This window comes from Manacus vitellinus, unplaced genomic scaffold, assembly GCF_001715985.3.
Source record: "Manacus vitellinus isolate BGI_N305 unplaced genomic scaffold, ASM171598v3 scaffold_8_pilon, whole genome shotgun sequence".
NCBI classification, from domain to species: Eukaryota; Metazoa; Chordata; class Aves; order Passeriformes; family Pipridae; genus Manacus; species Manacus vitellinus.
The window spans coordinates 17,156,755-17,180,374 of NW_021940864.1; the positions used below are offsets into that span (position 1 = coordinate 17,156,755).

At 39.8% G+C, this 23,620-nt stretch overlaps 1 protein-coding gene across 2 annotated transcripts in view; it reads right to left on the reverse strand.

The window, feature by feature from the left end:
* The window catches only part of DAAM2 (dishevelled associated activator of morphogenesis 2), a 176,575-nt gene that overhangs the window by 110,710 nt on the left and 42,245 nt on the right, over positions 1–23,620 (reverse strand). For both annotated transcript variants that reach the window (XM_018085197.3, XM_008932798.4), the window contains exon 2: positions 10,478–10,680. In XM_018085197.3, the coding sequence (XP_017940686.1) occupies positions 10,478–10,651 (174 nt within the window). In that variant the 5' untranslated portion in view covers positions 10,652–10,680. The remainder of the gene's footprint in view (positions 1–10,477; positions 10,681–23,620) is intronic.

Here is a 23,620-nt window from a genome sequence, read left to right on the forward strand (position 1 = left end):
TCCCTCCAATGCTGTAAGAGCAATCCCAAATTACCTTAACAGGTCCCCTGAATAATAAACAACAAACCTTGAGTACTGTTTGAAGATAGAATCCACCTATAGAAGGGCACAGAGGTATGACACAGTTATACACCCTTTCCCCACACTCTTCTTCAGCCTATATGATACACCATCTGAGCAATTATTATATCTGATATGAATTGTTACTAGATGAGCAACTACAGAAAATAATCTGAGTCAACATATTAAACAGATGATACTTCATAATTGTTATCTTCTTCTCCACTCAATTATCTTATTTTTTTAACAGTTCCTCTTAAACCCCTGCTAGACTCTACCTCCCTAGGGATAACTCCTGTCCTGCAAAACACTTATGTCCCATCCTCTTTCCCAGCCTTTTCTCTTCACTTGAAAATTTCACTGCTTCTCCAGCTTCGGGTGGGAAATTATTATAAATTATATAAATTACTATAAATTTTATAAGCTCTTCATCAGCTACATGGACCCGGCTTTCCCTTTCTTGCTGTCATCACGCTAAATATCAAAACATACCTCTGCAAAATCTCAGATCTGGTCCTTCCTCTATGAGCTGCAGAAGAAACAATTATCTGTCATCCAACCTCCCCCAATTACCACACAAGCTCATTCTCTTCAAAAGCACTGCCAAAAGATCATCTTGGTCTAGCATTTGTCCCATATCGTATCCATCTTTGCCATCTGTCTTCACTGTCCCTTCAGCACCACAGCTACTTCATTTGTTGTGTCTTTTTCTTCAGCACTTTGGAAAACATTGTTCCTCCTTATCACAATCTTCTGTCCAGTTACAATCTGGCCAACACGGTCTTTGTAAGATGTAGTACTTTCCTCTGTCATTTCTCACAGGTGTATCTCCAGTTGGCATATTTTCATCCCAAATTACCTTTGTTATCTGATTTATAATAGCCTCCTACCCCTCCTCAGCAGACCAAATCTAGATTTGAATATCCGCTCTAGAAGATGAGGAATGAGGTCCTAATAGATTTTTTAAGCCATCAAATACAGCTCTGAAAAACATAAGACACTAATACAGAGAAGTAAAGGAAGGATAGAAATTCCAGAAGGGCAGAAATCATACTCAGAGAAGCCATTCCAAAGTGCTGGAGCAACAAGACATCCCTGTACTACTGCTGCTGACACTATTTCTACTGGAGAGGGCCCACTCTGTTACTCTTAAGTCAGCAGGCAAAGTGGCAGGAAATATATGAGAATCCTGGTTCAGTTCTAAGAGGAGGGTAGGAAATTGTCTACTCTGTATCCAAGTGTAGCTGGAAAAGCTCCAGAAAGGTGAAATAAAGATAAATTATTTGATCCTTCCAGCTAGCAAGTATGACTCCTACTATCAATATCATCTCAGTGTTTTATCACTTCAGCAGCCTTCAGGCTCAATCCAGAAAGTTGCTGACTCTTTGTTATAGTCATAATGGAACAAAAAAACCATTAAAATATTAATTACATCTTACTAAGGAAAAAGGCCACAGTAGAGCCTTACATTATTTTTTTATTTTTATATCATGCTGCCTAACACTTGCAGTTATGCCAAAACACAACAGTATTATCAAATCATCTGATAAGGTATTAGAACACATGGACAAAAAATTTCTGAACTAAACATACCCACCTAATCTGTGACTTAAGGGAGAGGATATCATGACAGCTCCCAAGCATTCAATAGAGGGAAGACATAAGATTGGCAACTTAGCACTTCCATTCTCTAGTGGTAGATCTGTTTTTTCCCCTCCTTTTACGTCCCAAGCTAGATATCTGTGATGCTTCCAAAATCCAGTACTTCTCCTCTTTTGCCCTAGATGGACTACATGCATTTCCTCAATCATGGAACATCAGGATTACTCTGGTAAAAACATGTAGTCCTGTGAGTTCATTCTCAGGTGTTTCATGTCTAGTGTAAGTAAATCATACTAAGAACACACTCCAACATTCCCTTCAAGTATTCCAACCACAACCGCAACCTTTCCCACTTTTCAGAAAGGCAGTCAGCATGCTGCTCTGCTTGGGATATTCAGAAGCCAACAATCACCACAGACACAGAAAATATCACACAGGCCAAATTTCAGTCAATGGTGAATGATATAATTCCACTACTGTCTTCAGTGGAACTCAACTGCTTTTCATTGGGTAACTATCTATCCATAAGTTTTACAGTAAAGCAACAAGATCTAAAAAGACAGTGTATTCCTGCACAAAAGCCTTAAAATGACACAGGTACTTTGGTAACACCCCCAGCTTCTTCACACGCAAAATCTTGCACATAAGACCAGGTCTGGATTTACATTTGTTTACACAACCTTATTGATTCTCAGACATGGAGTGTGAGACCTGGCTGCCATCTTATGCTCCTTACACAGCACCTGTGTCTCACCCATTTGCAGCATAGGGACTGCTCCTTCTTACACAGCTGGTCAGGGAGCTGAGAGCTGCCAACCAGCTGCATCTGCTGGAAGGGAGCCCGGAGTGAGAAAGCGCTGGTTCTGCACTCAGTGCCATAAGCCTGTCCCTATCATAGCACTCCATATGTAGGTGAGCACCTGAAAGGAGAAGCTGTGTCTGCAGTGAAGCCTAAACTGCAACACCTCTTATGTACTGGGACTTGAATAACTACAGAAAACTGCTTTTGGTGATATGTGCATTAAAATCAGGGACTTGTACACATGTACTGCACATGGGACACATGCAAAGCAGACCCAACATTATGAAAAAGTCTCTCTCTGTAGAGCAGGAAGAAAAAAAGTATCTTCTGTGTGGAAAACTAAAAAGAGGCATCTGGGTATGTACAGTCTTGAACTGAGGAACTGCGCTGGACATAAAGGAACTCTGTACACAACTAGACAGACTATGATATCATGAAGAGCTTTTGCCTCCCAAGCCTCGGTACCCTAAGTGCTTCAGAAATCTTAAACCACCTAGTTCTTTTGCCACTATTATAATAGAAGACAACTGCATCTGAGTGCATGAAAAATGTTAACCTGACAACTATAATCTAATCTGAGAGAAAAGAAACTTTTTGTGGCCTGGCCACAATCAGTGAGGAGAGTGATTTTCTGCCTCAAAGCTTTGCTTTTTTTCTGCCTTTAGAGACAGTGTCTTCTACTTAGAGGGTGATGTTAAGGCTTCTTCCTGGATACGAACCTCTGGTCATGAAAATTCTGTCTTGGTCTCATCAGTAGCATTTTCTTACAGCCTCCACTTGTTTATTCTCATTAAGTGCAAGAAAGGAAGTAATAACTGGGGTGGGGAGTCTCCACTGAGCTAAGGCCAGCAAAGCCTCCTAGTTTGCTCAAGTCAGAGCTCATCACATACAAATAAAAATGAAGGACCTCTCCAGATGTTGACTGCATTTGGCACTACACTTCCTGACTGATTAGGTAGATTAATTCATTACAAAAGAGCACAGATGGGATGAGGACGGGCACAGGAAATTAAATAACTTCCTCTTATGGGCAAAACAGAATAGAGGTACTTTTAAATTATGGTTGCAGAGAAATTTGCAATGATCAACAACTCTAAGCCACAGGCCTGTCAGAGGTGTAGTCTGAAACCATGATTTACATGCAGGGCAAGTGACACAGAAAATAAATCCCTATATTCAAAAGAATCCAGCAAAAGGATAGAATGACTCAAAAGACTTAACATTTGAAACTGAAATACTCAAATCTTGATAACACGCCTGAATTTAAACGTGAGTTAATACAGTTTTCAATACACACGACACATGTTTGGGGGTTGAAGCGAGGACCTAAAATGCATGTGTTTCTAAGCCACAGCCTTTCAATGAGAAACTAAGGACTTAAATAAGCTTCAGACCTGGAGGATACTTTTCTGGGAATGCGGTGCTCCACACTGGGAGCCAAGAGACAGAATAGGCAATTCTGCATGTCTGCTTCCCAGGAACTGGAAATAGGGAATTTTGTTCGCCAAGCTCATCAACAAACACAGAGAAACACAGCTGATGCCCTCTTGTGCCTCCATACATTGACATATATTGTCTATAATCACACGAAAGACCACAATGGAAGCATTTCTTGTACTTTATACCACATAAATACTCTTGCAAGTTTCAGAGCCAAAAAGGGGCCTCACGAACACTGCCACAGCTAGGACTTGGCAAGCTTGAGAGGGACTGGTGATATATGGGAGTACTTATTCAATGTGGTGAAGCTTAGTTTTCATCTGAGGTTTATGTTGTATCCATTACATTAAATGGTCTGCAAGGGAGAACTAAGCATGAAGGGAACTTGCTACTTCCAAGTCAGCTGTTTTCAGTGGGAAATACTACTACAGTTATTTAGGTTTGGATCTCATCTCCCTGTGGCTCTTGAAGGTATGTTATCTAGTGTTTGCCAAACTGATGCCTAGCTCAGAAATTGTTTTGCTTCCTTTGATGAAATAAATAAATGAATTCTCAGATACTTCTATGCTTTACCTTACTTACTTTCAACAAAAAACTCTTCATTTCTTTTGTCATCAACTTTTTCTGCTCTGGGAAATGAGACTGTAATCACTGAATTTTATTCTCTGTTAAGGTAAAGAAGGAACAGATGTAGAGAAATTTCACAGCAAAGAGCAGAGTTTTCCCAAACTTTATGTTATTGGACACTTCATCTGATGCTACTAGAAACATGTCCATGGTGACCCCACTACTCCTTTGTTTCTGTCCTGAGAGAACTAGCATAGATTCCAGTCACATGGGTGGCTCGTGTACTCAGTACACCAACTCCTTTCAGCATTTTGTAACTAAAGCACTAGCCTGTAGTTGCTAAAATACTACCAACTACTACCCTGGTGTGTTGAGAAATCAAGGGAGTACAACAAAATATAAAACAGTAGCAAATATCACACTAATATCACACTAATTCCATCAGGACAAGATGAAGACACTGATTTACTTAGAAAGAGATTAGCAGAAATGTGCAGAAAAACTGAGACCCATGTGGTAGGAGAGGACAAAGGAAAAAGACAAGAGCAAAAGGTACAGTAAAGCATCTGGCATCTTGCTCTAGATATCCTCCTTCCTCAGGTGACCTAAGAAAGTAAGAAGCATTGAAAATTTCTAGTCATGGTTACAGAAATTATCAGACTACTCAGAGGTTACCAAGTTGCTCCCTCTGCTGCTTGGACTCCACTGCCACATCTTCTCATATTTATCATCTTCATGGGAGTTTCTCTGTACAGCTCTTATTCCAAGAAGACTGAAGGAGAAAGAATGATATTTTCTCTCTTCTCTTTACTAGCACAGTCACTGGTATTCTTTCCAGCTAGATTACTGAGCTAGCTCATCTTTAATTCAGAAATCAAGCCAACTTTGATGTTGTGGCAGCCATTAATAAATATAATGGGATCAGAAGTGACAAGGGGAGAGACTGTGTAATTTAGGGTTGTGTCAGTAAGGGACATAGTTCCATGTTTTTGTGGTGGCTGTTAGAGAGCACTGCAGACAGAAACCAAAGTTAAGGTTTCAATCGTGGTTCCCAGCATGGGCTGAGGGAAGGACAGAGATCTTGATTCAGCACTTGCTTCCATCTTCATTTCATTGTGCTCAGGCAATACTACAAGAGAAAATATGGGTTTGATTTCCAGTGGCCTTACTGTTCAGGAATACAGTGTAGTTCCATATATCTTCTCTAGAAAAGCTGAGGCTTCGCAGTAAGATCTCTTCAAGAGAGAGAGAGAGAGAGAAGAATGTATGCTGCCTCACCTGAGCAGCAACCTACCTCTTTCAGAAACTGAAGAATGACAGGACCTCATATGGAACAGTCATTTCAACGGAAAAGAAGCTTAAAGGCAGGCCAAAAGAGATGCTGGATAATTCTACATTTTTCAAATATAGACAGTTCATAAGTACTTATGTTGCTCCTCAACAGTAAATAATGTACCTTAATAGGTACTTGTGGTGTCATGAGATCTAAACTTTTGGTCTGGAAAAGCCTTTGAGGATGGTAAATAGTATTATGGTTGAAAAGCTTTTGTGAATCTGTAAAGTCAGCAAAACTCCTTCTTTAGGGACTCTGAGGGGGTGAAAAAAAAGAAGGAAAAAAACCCCAAACTAAAAATTGAAGAGATTCAAATGGAACATAAGAGAAACAAACCATGACAGGAAATTCCAGTCAATGTCCCACCTGAGCTAAATACCAGAATGCTTCTTACAAGACCACAAAGGTATAACAGTAAGCATTTCTCAAATCTTTCCCAGTATAAGCCTGGAGCATATAATGATACAATCAACTTCAAAAATGTCAGCTCAAAAGACAACTCCACTTCTTCCCCAAGGACCTTCCATCTTAGAATAGACAGTCTTGAACTCCACCTTCTCAAATACCATTACCATCTCATGGCCAGTAACAAAAGAAACAAAGAGAAATAATAAAAGCACAAGCTCTTACACTGCTCTTTCCTCTGTGCTGGCATTCTTTACATTTTTCTGTTTTTCCTGATTTGCCACCATTTAAATCACCCTTCTTGGCATGGTCTGGGTACCTATCTGGGATTATGTTGGTGGTATAAGAGAGATCTAGATGGCAAAATCTTTAGTGCCAAGCAGCATATCACCTTTAACCAACAAGAAGATTCCACGATTCTAATACTGAGCAAAGGGAATTCACTGTGACAAGAACACACTGCTCCTAACAAATATGAACAAGGAGATGGAGAAGCTGTTCCATGAAAAATAATTATTTTCCCTTGCCTTGGAATAGTTCTTCCAGATTCTTCTATAGTTCCTTTTCAGTCAATAAATCTGTGCAAGGAAAAACATGTGTGCTTAGCACAGACATTTTTGCCATCAGGTACAAAACTGGTTTAGGGCCTGACAATAGACCACCAACTGCAACAGCACTATACTACATGGTAGTATACACAGTGCCAGCTGAGAAGAGAGACTGAGGAAGGAAGCAGAAGTGAAGCTGTGATGCCTTGATGGCCAGGTAGGGCCAGTTTTACAATTTGCAAGGCACAGGACCAGTCCACACCCCTTAATTTCTAAAGCCTCTCTTTTTTGCCTGTTCATTGAAGGAGAGACACTAAAGCCACGAAAGTGGCTCTTTGAGGGGCAAGGTTTGTGGTCACAAATATTTTTGTTTGCTTTTTGTTATGTGCACCTAAACTTCTGATAAGGACTTACTTGTACTGTTACCATTGCATTAATCCCAAGTCAATCCCTGCCAGCAGAGAGCTACTACATCTTCTCCTGTCTCAGCCCCAAAAAATCAGACCAAATCATCCTGAGCTCATACATGTATACCTGCCTCAGTCTGGAGACTACTCAAGTTTGAAAGCTATGAATGGGTCATGTGAATCTACCACAAATAAGGGATCCCAACACATTCCTAAATCATCCTCTTGAAAAATGGACATCTCCAAATTCAGTTTTCATGGTACTAATTTAAGTACCACAAGAAGAGGAAGAGACATGCTTCTGGTCCTCAAAATGTCAGTTTTCTTCAGAAAGTCAGGTAGAAACATACTGATTGTTTACTGGAATGGAAAATGCATCACAAGGAAGGCTTCTCCAGCACAGCTAGGCTTAGCTTTTCTTCTCATTAACTCTTACATGGGAAAATGCCCCAGATTTTAACTGCAACGAGGGAAAAAATAAGGCTTTTAAAAATTCATTCAAGCACATCAGTGTTTCATTATACCCTTTGTAGAGCAGATGGCAAGATGAGGCTATACCCCCTGGGCCTGCTTCAGGGAGCCAACACAAATGCTTCTCTCACTTCGGATCTCAGATGATGTTGGTGTCATCATTTCACTTGGGGATTTAGGTCAAAAGGCTTTACACTCAAATCTGGTTTTTATATAGTACAAGTGCACCCAGACTAGGCCCTAACGGATAAGCAGCAGGGAGCTAGTGCACAGCACAGAGCTCTCTCAGGCACTTCCAGGTCGCTGATTTACACTGGTGCATTTACAGGCTGAATCTTTCTAATCCAATTAGAATCTCATCTGAGCTGTCAATACAGATGTAGCCTGTTTTATTTTAGTGACTCATAGAACATGCATTAATCTGGACCTATGGACAAACTAGCCCTTCTAGGCAAATTCTGCATTCTGCCAGCCCAGTTTCTAGCCCAGGTTTTTTCCTCTTATAAAGCCCATAACTGCTCTTATGTTACCTTTCTAATCAAGAACTCCTATGGACATGCATTACCATCCTATTTGACTGCTTTATAAAAATGTGTAATGTACATCATTAGCCTTCTGAAAAACAGCACTTTTCTTTCCCAGCTCCCTTCTCATGCAATGATGGCTAGGGTACTATCATTAAGTATAAGAACTGAATATGATCTGTTTTCATTTCAATAGCTTCATTTGTTTGAAATGCATATGCCAGTTATAAGCTGTCAGCACATTTAATAAGTTATAGCATAGAGCAACAACTCTCAAACTACTGGGGCCAAAAATTTTTACAGATCATCACGTATACTTGTCATTAAATTTTGCACCAGAAACATTATAAATTATACTGTTTAATAGACTTCCATAAGGCAGCTGTGAGATGTTTTGCCACAAGCACATGGAACACCAGTATTTGCCAGACATAAAACTAAAAGCACCATTAATACCACCGCAAACTCTCAAACTCCTCATAAAACTGATACCCTTCTCAGTAAGCAAAAGCCCAGCAGCAACTCAAACAGGTCTTTCACTATGACCCGAAGGTAAACAAGCTCCAGTTTTAGCCAGTCAGGTTCAAGAGCAAAGCACATCTGTTGGTGACATCTTCAGGAAGGCTGGGTTGAATGCTTCAACGGATCTTCGTATTGGAGAGGCATGAACTTTGATACAGCAGTTCAAGCTTTGCATGTGAAAGCCAATACTTAAGCAGCATCCAGAAATAAATTGTCAGCAGAGCAGATTACAGATTACACTCTTACTCATGAGAGATATCCATCACCACGCAGAATTCTCCACAGTCAGACAGCTGCATTTTCTGAGAGGAATTCAAGTAGTCTCACATAAAAGGCAAACTGACTTAAATATAGACCAGAATTCTGTGAAATATTTCCATAAGAGAAGATTCCTCATCTGCTAATTAGTTTGAAGCAAGTAGACTCTCTTCTGCTGCACATATTATTCTTCCTGAAACAGCTGCAAATCCTATTGACTCCTTTCTACACCCCTGCCATAGAATACTGAAAATGCTAATGGGTGCTAGGGAAGGTGAAAACAGTTAATGGAAAAGAAATCCATACCAATTTTCTATGTACACAGAAAGCAACTTTTGACTGATGAAGTCCTTGAGCTGAAAGTTTTTAGAGGGTTGGAGAGTATCCTGGAAAAGACCACCCTATGGTCACATCTTATATTCTTCACTAGGCATCTGCTTTGGACCTCATCTTGAAACAAGAGCCTGGGCTAGGTTGTCAGACCACTGATCTAACAAACTACAGCTGTCCCCATATTTGGTATGACATACTATAGTTGCCCATATATTAACTTCCACTTGCATACCCAAATTATATGGTTATTTTCATTGCTACAGCACTTTGAAGCTATGGTCATGGATAAGAATTTAATGGGCTAATGTTATAGTGTAATGTAGAAAGACTACTTGCAAATTCCTCTAATTCTGAGATCCAATATTTTCTGTTCTATCCCTTACAGATATCTCACGTTACATAACCTCCAATCTCAGAATGGCAATGAGATATCTAATAAACTGCATCAAATGGGCATCACCTTTACAACACAGATTGCAAAACAACCCAGCCCTATGACCTCTGCCTGTGTTTTGCATGCAGGCTGAACAAGTAGGCAAAGACAGTGAAGTCGTTTGATGCCAGGCATGAAAAGCAAGTGTCTGGCTCCTGGAGTCTGCAACATTTACCACAAAAGCAAACAACAAAGTTCATCTGAAATAGTTCCTTCCCTTCCTGTTTATGGTTTTTGCTGCAACAGCACCGTTTCATGGTTCAAAGGCAGTTGGATGATGAAACACAATTAGCATGGTCATCTGATTCTTATACCTCACCGGCAGAATGTTACTGATCAACAAAACAGAATAATCCTTATTTTATAGATCCACAAACCTTAAGATTTTCCAGCGTAGTATATTATACAGCAGATTTTATCCCAAAATTGTTAACAAGAAATTGACTGTCAGTTCTCTCTAGAGGACTTATGAGGTTCCTTCTAATATGCCCAATCCTACACCTGGAGAATTGCATAGTGCTATGAAAATTAATTAGCATATTTAAGCATTTAGTTGTACTTATACCCAGTGCCACTATCATCCGTCCTGTCACTTGCTGCCTTTGTCCCACCAAGGAACTTGTCATAAAAGAATGAAAAAGAAAAAAAAAAAGCTTCAACAGAAGCTTTTTTTCCCCTATCTCTAATAAATCCCTTAAGTCCTTTTACTCCTCTTTTGAAGGGAGGAGTTCATCCACCCACTAAATATATCAATCTGTCAGCAGAAACTTACCACAAGTTCGGAGAATCTGGCATTGAGCTCTTCTGCTGGTGGGATTGGGACAGAAAACTCAAGGAATTGGAGGGGATTATTGTCCTTGAGGTTGATTTCAGGGAGGTCACTACCCCCAAAACAACAAAGAAATCCCAAGGCATGACGATTCCGCTTCCGGGGGGCCATGATCATGGTGTATGATGCTATCTTCTGATCATGTTCTGCAGGGAGAAAAAAAAAAACAAACAAAACCAACAGACATTAGATGATTAACAAGACTGTTGAATCTGCACAGCTCTCTGCAGTTACAATGGCTGTCACTGGAGTAACAGCTGGAAGACGACAGAAGGAGCTGATACACAAAAGACCAAAATAAACACTCAACCTAGACAAGGTAGCTAAGCTTTATTATGGTATATTAACACAGTGTAAAATCACTTCTCTCAATGTTTCTGAAAAGGCTTTACAAAGTCAGTGTGGGATTTCCCAGATTTATCAGCAATGCTCAGTAGCCAAGGTTGAATTCTACCACTGAATGCTGGTTTGGCCTTTCTCTCACTACTATAATAAAGGAACCAAAGTATCTGAAGCAAAAAAGCATGTGCTGGAGAATTTACCCAGAGCACATGGAAGAGTCTTCCAAAGGTACCCCAATTTGATCAATATAAAATGAACAACAAAACAACAAAGTAGAAATCAAACTTTCTATCACTCTGGAGCCAGACCACCAAACATTCACTTTTCCCTTTATGACTAGGACTATCACAGTAGGACCATTTCATCTATCCCACTTTCAAATGCATGTAAGTAGTTTGGGCTGCCTTATGTATTCAGGAAAGAAATATAACAGTGCTAATGCATGCTTTCAAATTTACATTTGAGCTGCCAGATCCCATCTTGACAGGATCCAGGCTTGAGGGGCTTTGGTATGAGGAGTATAAAGGGAGGCCTGAAGGAGAAGCTGGGAAGCGACAGATTTCACTACCACACAACACCGTTTGTGAGCAGCCCATCCAAACAGGAAGTCTCCTGCCAGCAGTTTGAAAGGAGGGATCTGTGCAGTGCACAGAGAGCCACATATTTTGCCCTTTTAAGGGACTTGTTGTTTGACAGCTCAGGGGTTTATTTGTGTTATATTTTTAAGGACTTCACTTTTTCACTTAATCTGCAGAATAAGCTATATCCTTGGAGAGTAAATAACTAAAGCTTGTTGTGACGCCCATCTCCCTGGGCATGGAACAGGGGAGCAAAAGAGAGGTGGCAGGTGAACCACACCATAGAATCCTGGATGCTGTACCAGCAGCAACACAGCTGAGCTTTGTCATCAGAACAGCTGCTGCCCTAACCTGCCCCACAATGCTCTGGTCTGTTTGCCTGCCAGAACAAAGCTGCTTTGAGCTTTCACAGAGACTATGTAGCTGTGCAAGGAAAAAGCACCTTTGGAAAAGCAGTTGCATAGTGGGACTTAACATAGAGCGCACAGTCAGAAGCTCTCCAGGGACTTTTTGTGCAGAAATCAGCATGCTCACTCAAGAAAAACCTAAGCAACAAACAACAAAAAAAGTGCCCAAACCACCCAAACTTCCACCCTTGTGGCACTGGGTGCTTGGCAGAAATCACCTGCCCTACTTTGCGCTGGGATTAATTTATCTAGTACCTTCTCTTATGCACTGGAGGGGCATCAGCTGCAACTCTCAAGCAGCTGAAAGGAAAGTGAACTGCTACTAAGTAGTCTTTTGGTGTGCCCACTTTGCTTTGCTCTGGGTGCCAACTCTGCAAGGGGTGGTATGTTTCAGCAGGACTCAGTAGGGCAGGATGTTGCTGGCTTCAAAAGCCCATTCATAAGAACACTGGTTCTCACTAGGAGATGTCAAAGGTCAACTTGAACCGGTCTTTGACACAGCTTCAGTCAGTAAAACCAAAATGCCCTCAAATCTGTCACAATAATGTGCATGGCAACTTCTGTTTCCTATCAGTAATGGAGACATAAGAGATTCAGTTGTTAAAAGATTTCATGAGAGAGCCTCAGAAGCTAAACTTGTACGCTACAGACCATCCTCTCAAGGATTACTCCAAGTGCAATCCCCTTTATGGCAATCTGGTCATGAATGAGATCAGAACCAATTAATTTGACAAAACTTTGTTTTGGAAGGAACTCAAATCAATGAGACAAACCTGATTTACATGAAATATAATAACATTTGCATCAATTCAGCTGTACCCAAGCTCTGGCCCACTGTATAAAGGCTTCCCTACCAACCGTCAAAGGACTAGCATTCTCTGGAGCATCCTTGGAAAAATTGGCTGAGACATTGAAGTGATGAGACCATCTTCATTATGAGCTCAGGTCAAGACTTTGGTATAAAATTCTCGAAAAGAGGTACCTTACCAGGAAAATGAGCACTACATGAATGGATGTGGAGGTCAGCATTTTCTATGGGGTAAGTACTGCCCTGCTCAGGCCTCCACAGGTTGTCCTGTACTGACGTTTCATCACTTAGCTTTCATCTTAAGCAGGTTCATCTAAGAAGTGAACAGTCTCCAGTCCTTCTTCTTCCATAATGCTGAGAAATACACAAGCTAGTGTTGGTTACTGTGATGTTTTTACAGAATCAGCAGTTCCTTGGGATCCATACCTGAGAAACTCCCAGCTACTCAGCTTTTGCTACTCTGCAAAAAGGTGCAGAGCTCACGTGAACAGTAACCTTGCCTCGCTTTCACAAAGCATCATTCCATTGCATAACTCATGCTCGGAACACTGGCATTTTCCAGGTCCATCCCTAAGCAGCATGCATGAAATTCATACTGGCACAGGGGGGTAAAACACCACTTCTGTATTGCTACAACACTCTAATTGTAGATAGGTAAGATGTCTAGATGCTTTCAAAATAAGAACAATTGAGGAGTGCTAGAGAGGAATCCAGCACAGGCATTCTAGAATTGAATCACTGAATGAATACATGATATTTCTAAATGGGACCACTGTCTCTCTAAAGGTTAAGCCTACCAGTAACAGGACTCAGAAGGACATCTACTTAAGTTGCACTGTTTGTGCTATGCAAGAATTAATTACAACTCTAACATTTTTGTTGGTAGCCATAGTTTTTTACAAAATAAATATTTTCCAATAACCTCCAAGTTAATTATCTTTTCCTTTTCTTTCTCTTTCTTTTGACTTTCCTCTGTCAAGAATCAAATCTAGGGAAAATGTGCTTCCAAATAATGGGGCAGGTGGGGTGAGAGGCAACAAAGAAAAAGAAGAAAACAGCATCTTTCATTTTCCTGAGTGGTAATTGATAGCAAAGCTGACGTAAAAATTTATGAAAATAACAAAAGGTGGTGGTTTTTTATTCTAATGAAAGCTCTATTGTCTTTCAACTTCTTGTAAGTAAAAATGAAATGTGTGAAATTATCTATTTCTATGTATACTTCCAGTGAGAATCAAGAGGAAATCTCTCTCTGGAGAGAATCCCACTATTACACATAACTCCCTCCCACAGCTCTTCTCAGTTCCACTGTTTTGCCCTTTTGCACAACACAAACAAGTTGCTGTCATTTCAACAGCTAACCACACACCCGCTCCTCGTAGCGATCCCTCTCCTGCTTCCCAGCCCCATCTGTGGTTCAGCTCAGGTCAGGAGTCACAGCCTGGAACTTTGCCCAAGGTCTAATTATAACAACGTCCTCTTCCTCTGACAGAGCGTACGTGTTCATTTCTAAACCATTTGGCCCAGTGACCAAACATAATTAAGTTAATGCAATTTTTCCAAGTCTTATCAGAAGTTTTAGCCACATGGGATGGGATCCATGCTAACTACACGAGGATCCTCTTTCAGTTGCTTTCTAAACTGCTGCCTCAGTCTCACTCTTCTCTTCATTCTCATCTCAGAAATCATATGAGATTTTCATGCCAACATATGCTAACTAAACAACGTTCCACAAACAGTAAGACACCTGAAACAACTGCCAGCAGCTGTCCTATACAAGAGAGCTGATTATTACAGTTTTACCTCACTGTTCTGTCCTTCGATACAGTGAATAGCCAGAGCACAACGGTAGCTAAAACAGAGAAAACTACTTTTGCATCACCACCTTTGGAAAAAAGGAAGAAAGATAACTCAGTGGTTTAACTATAAACACACGCAGTCCAGCAAAACCCATATGCAATGTAAGGAAACATTAATGGAAAACAGTTCCAGAGCTGAATCTCCACTTATCATCAACAGACACATAATGTTGGTAGATGCAGCCACAGCTCTCACCTGAGTGGGAAGCATGGGACTAAATATAAGACGAAGAATCACTGCCCACACTGATTTATGCTAGTAGGAAAGGAATCAAAGTGAATAATTTCAGTTTCCCTGTAAATCTATCTTTCTTTATGGCAGGATAAAACATATAAATGTAATGTGTGATCACAGAAGTAGAAAGAAACCTGAATTCAGACTGGTTTGGAACATAAACCAACTCACCCTCAACCCCCAAATCCAAGTTCAGTCTCTATACTATTCGACTATTAAATAATAAATCACAAGAAATTCATGGTAATAAAACAGCTACCTTTATTGTCATTTATTGATAATGAAATCAAGAAAATAAGCACCATGCTCAAAACAGTCCCAATATACACACTGGATAAAGCTAAAGAGCTTCATACTGATCCTATGCTCAGTTCTCTGGACCATATTACTTCTTCAGTACTTCTTCAGATGGTGAAACTATGAACTTTGCAGCATGTTCCAATTACCATGGGAATTTTCCATGTATGTCACATGTGATGTGACAGATGTCAGATGCACTATAAGGCAATTGCAGCATGGGGGATGGGGAAAGGAAGCAGACAAGCAATCCATTTGTTGCATCTTTAATAGTAACCCAACTCCCTGGCTTGGATTTGTCACCAGACTAAGGAGCCTCCTGGTCTCCAGGGCACAAAACAGCAACAAAACCCCATGAAGTTAAAATCTTTTTTTTCAGGGAGGGTAATGCTTCCTGAAGATCACACCTGTTTGCTATGTTGGACAGGAAGGTACTGGACCCAAAAGAGAACACTGGAAACAAGCAGGGTCCTGTGCACAAGACCCTGGAAAACTTGGAAAATGAGCATGGTCCCATGCAGCAATGGCCACTCAGTCCTAGTGAGCCAAGCCCACTCATAACAGTTCCACCACAGGAGAGAGGGCAGCTCGAAACACTGCATTTTGAAGCCAGTTCACAGATTTTTCCTCCCACAATACATCAAAACAAGAGTGCAGGTCTCTCAGTTGTTATAAGGACTTTGCAAGACAGTTCAGGCACTCAGCTCTGATCTGTTTTACATACCTTCCCATTAAAACTGAGATGGTTGATAATTTCAAAGCATTTCATAGACCTAAAGATTGTCTCCTGTTATATACATAATATTACATGTTATTAATATTTATTTAATTTTTATTCATGTCTTTACCTCGGAAGTATGTCCTGAGGTAAGAGAAAAGGCAAGGACTATTTGAAGGCTGTCAGGTGTAACTATATCCATGAACCTACTTAATGCAACGTGTCTGTCAAAAATCTCTTTATTTTTAATACTTTAAGGATGCTCAAGATGTGCTGGATGACTAATGACCACTAATGTTAGTCTGTTAATGCCCACAAATCCAATATGTCTTACCTGATACCAATTTAACAACACACAGCAACAACAAAAAAAGCTAGAGTGTAGGGGACCTTTCCCTTCTGAAAGATTATTTTGCAACACTTTCTCTGTGAATGAGAGGAAAAAAACTCTACAGAAAAAAACAAATGAAACCAAAAACCTAACAAAACCCCAAAACCAACCAATCAAACAAAAAAACCAAAAACAAAACCACAAAACCCATCAAACAGAAAAAAAAGCCAACAGAAAGAAAAAAGATACCAGCAGGTTCCTTGAACCCCTCCAAATCCATTAATCCATCCAAATTGTGTTCATAGGAAAACAATTTAAAAAGAACAGTCAAATTCAAAATACAAAGTGAAGTGAGCAACAAAGGAGTAAAAGTCAGTGCCACGAATCTGGTTAGTAATAATTTATTATTTTTTTACACCTTTTTTTCCACACTTTAATCAAGTACAGATTAATAATTTTGTCTATTTAACTGAGCTGGCCAAACAATCCATTCACTCTTTACCTGCTAAAAAGTTTTTTTTATTTTTGCAGATGTATTAGTTTCCTTAAACTATCACTCCACACAGACATTTGCAAGGTCAAAACTAATCTATCCTCCTAGACACCAAATTCTGAGTCTTAGTTATAATATTGCAACTCATTAGATACAAGTAAATCTACATATCTTTAAGGTTTCTGAATGGTAATGTCACTACCACATCTTAGGCTGCAAACAAAACAAGTAAAATTCACAACCTAAGTGTTTATTGAGAATATATATGTCCTTAATCTCCTCAGTGATTGTACCACAGATTCACATTCTAATTTCAATTCCACACTTAGGCATGCTTGCCAACAGTTCAAATCACCATGGTGGTGGAGCAAACAGGACTGCATACTGCCTAAATGTAATCAACTTTTCTGGTTTGAGTGCAAGTCTGGAGTCCTGTCCTTTCCTTGCCCAAACGCTCCACCTCCCATACTACTTCTAAGTTCTCTAGTGTTGCAGCACTGCAGTTTGAGTAACATCTACTGATAACCTCCACTTCCTTCTCAATCAGAAAGCGACTGCTACCAAGATCAATTTTCCTGTCTTCCTCACCATGAACCACATTTGTCTAAAGATTACCAATTCTCTTCTATTAAAAAAAAAAAAGTTTCTCCTTCACAGTCTTAGTTCTTCCTTTCCATCTTTTCTACCAGTTTTATTTGTATTCTCTACTTTTTTCACTGTTTCATTGCAATATCTACATTTTCTTTCATGACAACCATTAGATTTGAAAAGGCTTCTTGTAGCCACTTACTCTGTCTCAAACTGCAGAACTCTTTTTTTTTTTTTTTTTAAGGAGATATTGAAAAGAAAAACAATCCTAAAGAGACACCTACTGCATGACACAAGCTGTAAAGATGGCACCACACTTTGAGTATGTTTTACTTTTGTTATATTTTACTTTATGGTCCTAGCTGTGGCACTGAGGCTGTAGCTGCTCCAGTGTAGGGTCTTAATTACCTGCTTAAAGTAGTTATTTTACAGTGTCAAGTAGACCGAGGTACTATACAGTAGGCCAGCAAAAAGGTAATCACCTGGCTGGAATCTGGCCAGGACACAACAGGTTCACACCCCAGTAATGATGCTGCTGTAGAGGCAGTGTTTAGCAGTGTCCACAAATCCAGCATGGATAAATTCATGCTTTAAGAAATAATGGAATTTATGCAATGATTTTCCATACCACAGCTACACTAGATGGGTTGGTTTGTTATGTCATTGTTGATCAAATTGCTGTGACAGTAAGAGCCAGTGGGAAATACACTACATAAAAGCAAACAGGAAAAGAATCCCACAAACCCCCCAGATGCCACCCCAAGACCCAATTCTGACTAAGACCATGCAGTAGCAAGTCTTTTCAAACACTGTCTACAACATTGAGATTTTACTTTTGAAATAACTGAGATCCTAAAAAAGTTATTTTTAAAGCTTGTCAAGAATAAACTGTAATCCTAGGGCTATAAATTCAGGAAAATACTATAATCCCAGTTCGTATCTGTTCTACTCAACAGAGGGGTTCTGAACTGTGTTTTCTAGAAGCTACAGATCTAGACAGTAGAGCCTAAGTTAGACTCTCAATTTTCTTTACTTTCTTTTGGTGATGGGTACAACACTGTGATGCAATTTTACAGAAAAAAAAAGTGCCTTGGAAGCTGGAGTATGAGATGAAGCCTTTATTCAATATAAGAAATCATAGAATGAAGATTAAATTGATCATGATAACATCAGTCAAGCAGACATTCACACTGACAGCCAGAACCAGCACATCGCTCCTTCAGTCTCAAAGCAGAAGATTATTTTCCTCTAGAGAAAGATGAAGTCCTGTGCCTTTTACAAGTCTGTGGTATGAAATATCTTTACAGTCATGGGTACGCAACTGGCTCTAATAAGTAATGTTTGTCAGTTCTATCCATAAGATCAACTCCCAAGGATGAGACATCCACACCCCAGAGCAAAGTCTTTGATCATCTTAAGAAAGAAGCCAAGGGATTGAGTGATATGGAGAACGAGGTGTCCCACTCAATCTTCTATGCCAAAAGATCAGGAATACTAGTAAAGCAGATTACTACTTTAGATTAGTACTAAAGCTTGGTCTGGGAACTTAAAATCTCTGCAATATTTCTATTGGGAGAAGTGGGGTTTAGTTACAAAGGAAGTCAATCCAGAGTTTCCCAGTAGCACTAATAACTGCCACGTCAGAAGAATGAACACACAAAACCCCATTACTAAGGGCGTCCCTGTCTTGTTTGAGTCATTGTAATTTTTCCATTCTGTCATTGCCCAATTATTTCCAGACATGATGTAACTATTTTGCCAAGGGATTTGGGAGTCAAAATGTTGCCGTTGTTGTCATCATTATCCTGGGTGCCTGAATTTTCCAGACAAAATAAGCAGCTGAGGGCATTAGAGTGCCTCTACTGAGAGAGAAATACTCTGTAAGAACTGCCAGTGTGCTCCAAGAAAAACAAACAAATGGTAAAGGTCCAATTACATCTTCCCAAACTCCAGCTCATTTCCATGTGAAATGCTGTTTTCTTATTCAGACAATCAGTAGAAGAATATTTCATATGTTGTCTGATGTTATCATAGCATAAAAAAATTGATTTCCACTCTAACACTCTAATCAGGGCCACTATGGGATGTTAAAACTCATGGAAATATGCCTTGGTTATAACCACTGGAAACTAAACACAGATGTAGATGTACAAGTGCTATCTTCACTATTGACAGGTAAATCAACTACCTGCACCAGTAAAATTTTCCTGAAGTTCCCTCACTGGAAAAAGCAACTCAGTCTTTATAGCAAATGGGTATAACTGGGGGAAAACCCAACACTGAGACCATTTGGACTTCTACGTATTTTTTGTGGATAGTACCAAATCATTTCAAAACTAATGTTCATCAAGGCCACCTGGGAAAGCCAGGTCCCAGGCTCCAGATCTGTCACTTTCCTATTTAGTCCCCCAGCCAAAGTACAGTGTACTTTTACACGTCACTGCAAACTTGTCTATAATAAAAATGGTTGTTCTCAGTTTGATTCCATATACTGAAAAGCCGCCAGTGGGGATGATAGTTAAAAGCCTTCTTTAGTGATTCACTAAATGGAAGAAACAGTCAGTAGACCCATTCACAAAGGGAACGGGTTGGGGGGTTTTGGTGCTCACTCCATCTTGGAGATGGTTTCCATAGGTCAAGGTACAGACACTGATTTTATATACTTATTTTTTAAACTACTTAGATTGCAGAGTTGTCAATCTGGCACCAAAAATAAATTCACTGTAGAAAATCAAGTTAAGAAAAGGTCATATTTTATTCCAGCATTATTTTTGTTCAACATTCTGACCAGGGATATTCTGGGTTCAGTGCCCTGAAACCTCAACATTACGCAAGTAGGTTTGAACTCCAAGCCAACAGCTTGGTGAAACTGTTGAACTTTTAACCTAACGTGTCTTCATGAAGAATGGATATTTGGAAAGAGTTTTGTTCAAAAATTTTGGGTTGTTTTCTGTGTGTATTTTTAAGTAGCATCCAGATAAAATATATTTTCTGGCTGCTGTAATATTTACAGGAGGAGACTTTACACCAAGACTGAAAGCTGTTTTCAGAGCCATGACTTAACCGTCCCAAAACATAAAGCAGTAAGTGTTTCATTGCATTAAACTGAATAAGGCCTCATCTATATTTAGGTCAAAATCTACAGAGCTGATGCTCTGAGTGACACAGGTAGTGATTAGTTTAGAGGATCTGAAAAGTAAGTGCTGCCTAAAACCAGTCACCTTCCTTGCATGGTCAGCAGGTGCTTTCGGCAAACAGCATTATGTTCAAAACAGTGGAGTAAAAGGAGGGACAGGGAGGACTCCCCGTAAATACCAAAATGTGAGGACCTTCTCTACAAAGTGTTGCGTATCCATTTGGGCTAGAGGATATTGTGCACAAGGGTGTGGTTCCTGTGCCAATTGCCACCAACCCTATCTACTGCACTCTTTGGACTGCTGATAGCTGGTAGTTCTAGTCTCCCAGATCCTCATGGCAAGGGATCACGTCCACATCAAGGCCCTTAAGGCTCATGATCAAGAAAAGTTTAAGAACTGAAGTATATCTAGGGAAGATTTCCTAGAATTGTAACTGACCAACACACTGTCCTCTCCCAAGGATAGGTCATTTTTAAATGTATGCTTAGAGACCCAAAGCAAACTGCAGAGAAGCTGCATACAGCAAATGTTTGGGTAGTCATCTCCGGACTTCTAAATATCTACAGCAAGTCAGTAGCCTGCCTGAAGACATACCAAATTCTTTCAGCTTCTGAGCCCAATCTACTCGTTGCTTGTTGACAAAGACTGAAGCATACTTCACAGAAAAACAGATTGCTCTATAAAATTCCCTCAGCTCCCCACCACAGCTGCACACAACTGGAAAAAAAATTAAAAAAACAATCTTGCTTCTAAACAGGTACTTGATTTGGATACATAGTCCTCAGACATGATCCAGAAAGAAGGCCTTTTGTATACAAACAGAAGTCTACCCTCTATCAGAGAAGGAACATGTTTATCCCCTTAGGTTTGCAAACATTATTATTATATCCAGTGATGTATGTCTTTGCAGGACGTGTACCAATTTCACTGCTTGTTGTCCTTTTCTACAGCACTGACTTATTTGATAGGTTGTATAGGATTTTATCCAAATCATCAACTGTTACAGTTTATTTTGTCTCACCTTTTGGAAGTATATTTAAAACTTATTTAAATCATAAATTTTTGTTTATTTTATATCTTAAATTTATGGATGGAATACATACAAATAGAGACTGTAAGGAGTCATATATTGCCTTGTACAAGTTGAGGTCTTGGCCCTGCTGCCATGGTCAGGCAGGGATATTTATCAGATAAATACATATTATGCAAAAATATCTCTCACTGCAAGAAAGGTTGAAATTGCTGTTATCCCCATTTTCTACTAGCTGAAGAGAAAACATAGCCAATCAGAACCAAAACCTTTCCAGTAACAAAAAGTAGCAGCCTTTGCCCCTCTCCCTGCCCAGAAACCCATTTGAACAAGGCAGCACTCTCAATTTTCATACAACCTTTGCACCTACCTCCCAGCAAAATAAGTGGGAACTGCAAAATGTCAGAAGCTCTGAAACATCAAGACCAACTGTGTATTTGGTCTGGATGGCAAATCCAAGAAAAAATACTTTATATGTAACCCAACAATTTGCACACTAGCTGCCAGCCTATCACTAAATTTTTCCTATTGGCTGTTGGGCCAACAAATATGAGATGAAAACAGCACTAATACTATGGAATCCTCATGTTTTACTTCCTCCCCCCAGTCATTCATATTACAAGCAGAGGGTCTATCACACTACAGTAGCAAATGCATAAAACAGATAAAATTGTACAGAGAAGTGGATCCATCTCCAAATGTCTGAAAAGAAGATAAACTAGCAGATGTATAAAGCAAACACTGACCCCATACCAATGAGATGCTCTTCTGGGTGAACTCTTCCCTAGTGCTTGTTCTGTCCATACCCTAACATCAGTCAAACACAGCCTGAAAGAAGCATGACTACTGCCCAGGAAACGTTCTTACTGCTGGGTTTACAGTGTTATCAGCTATTAATCACAGAAAGCTCCACTGGGACAACCCCAGAATTAAACAAATTAAGAAATGCACATTAGGAGAGTGGAGTTCATGTGGGAAGTAGTGTTAAGGAACATTGTTTTGTTTCCAAGAAAAAAAAAAAGAGTTCTTTAGACAAGAGTGAGTCCACAAGGTCTTAGACTATCCTGTTCATGCTGAGATTTCAAACACAGGCAAAAATTTTCTACATTTTTAAGAGGTCATGCATGATAAGGAAACAGTTCACCTCCTATAGGGCCTACTAATTGCAGCACTAACTCTCCTTAATTCCCAGAGCACATTTCATATCCATATCAATATTGCAGGACACATTTCCTGCATCTGCTGGAATACTCCTACAGTAAGAGTTGGTCTCCACTTAAATTGCAATATTACGACGACGCAGCAAACAGCTCACAATCATCAAATCCCAGCACTGCGATCACCAGGTCATCCATTTCCCAGAAAGCTGTCCACAGTTAGAAATGCCCTTCAAGAGAGTTATTTCCATAGCACCTCAGAAAATGCTGTGCCAAAGAGGATGTCCAAAAGAAAGCAAAACAATCCCCCACGAAAAACACTTTAACGCTGTGACTGGATCCACCTTGAGAAGCAGTTTTGTCTTGTTCATTTGGTAGAGAGAAAACAACATTTACAGTATCCTGGAAATGAGATCACTCTGTGCCTTCTAACCAAGTACTCCGGACCAAAGAAAGCATTTCTCGAAGTTGGAAGCAGTGTCTCTAAGGATCAAAATTTGAGCTTGAGTTACTAAATAACTGAAGAGAGGGAAACCGCTTATCACAGGAACTAGAGCAAAACGCAAGAGGAAAGATCAGTTTTCTATCTGGAAGGATGCTGCATTCTGTGGGTGTATCGCAGCAAGTCACATGCTGTGGAAGGAACCTTGGTGAGGAGGTAGTGCCAGTGGGTCAATGAGCCAATAATTCAGTCAAAAAAAAAAAAAAATGTTTTTGTATATTCAGTTCTTCAAATATTTAGGCTGAGGTTACTCCAGAGGAAATCTCTTTCTTATCATACACTAAGGGGTTTATATTCTGTAAAGCAAAGTATTTCAGACCTTTTTTTGCCAGGGAATCCCTCAAAAATCATATTTATGTAGGCAAAGTCAGCAGCAAAAGAAAGAAAAGGATAAAAGAAACAGAAAAAAAAAGAAAAAAAGAGAAGCATTTTATCCTTCTTTTCAGAAGGATATTAGAAGGTATACTAAAAATTCTGTTCATCTTATCAAGGCAGTAATTTCAGGGTGAACATACTATTCAAATTAAGTCATGGAGACTTTACAAGACCCTTTCATTCCTCAGATGAGTGAACAACATACATTCCCTATCACCTCCTCTCCATGGGT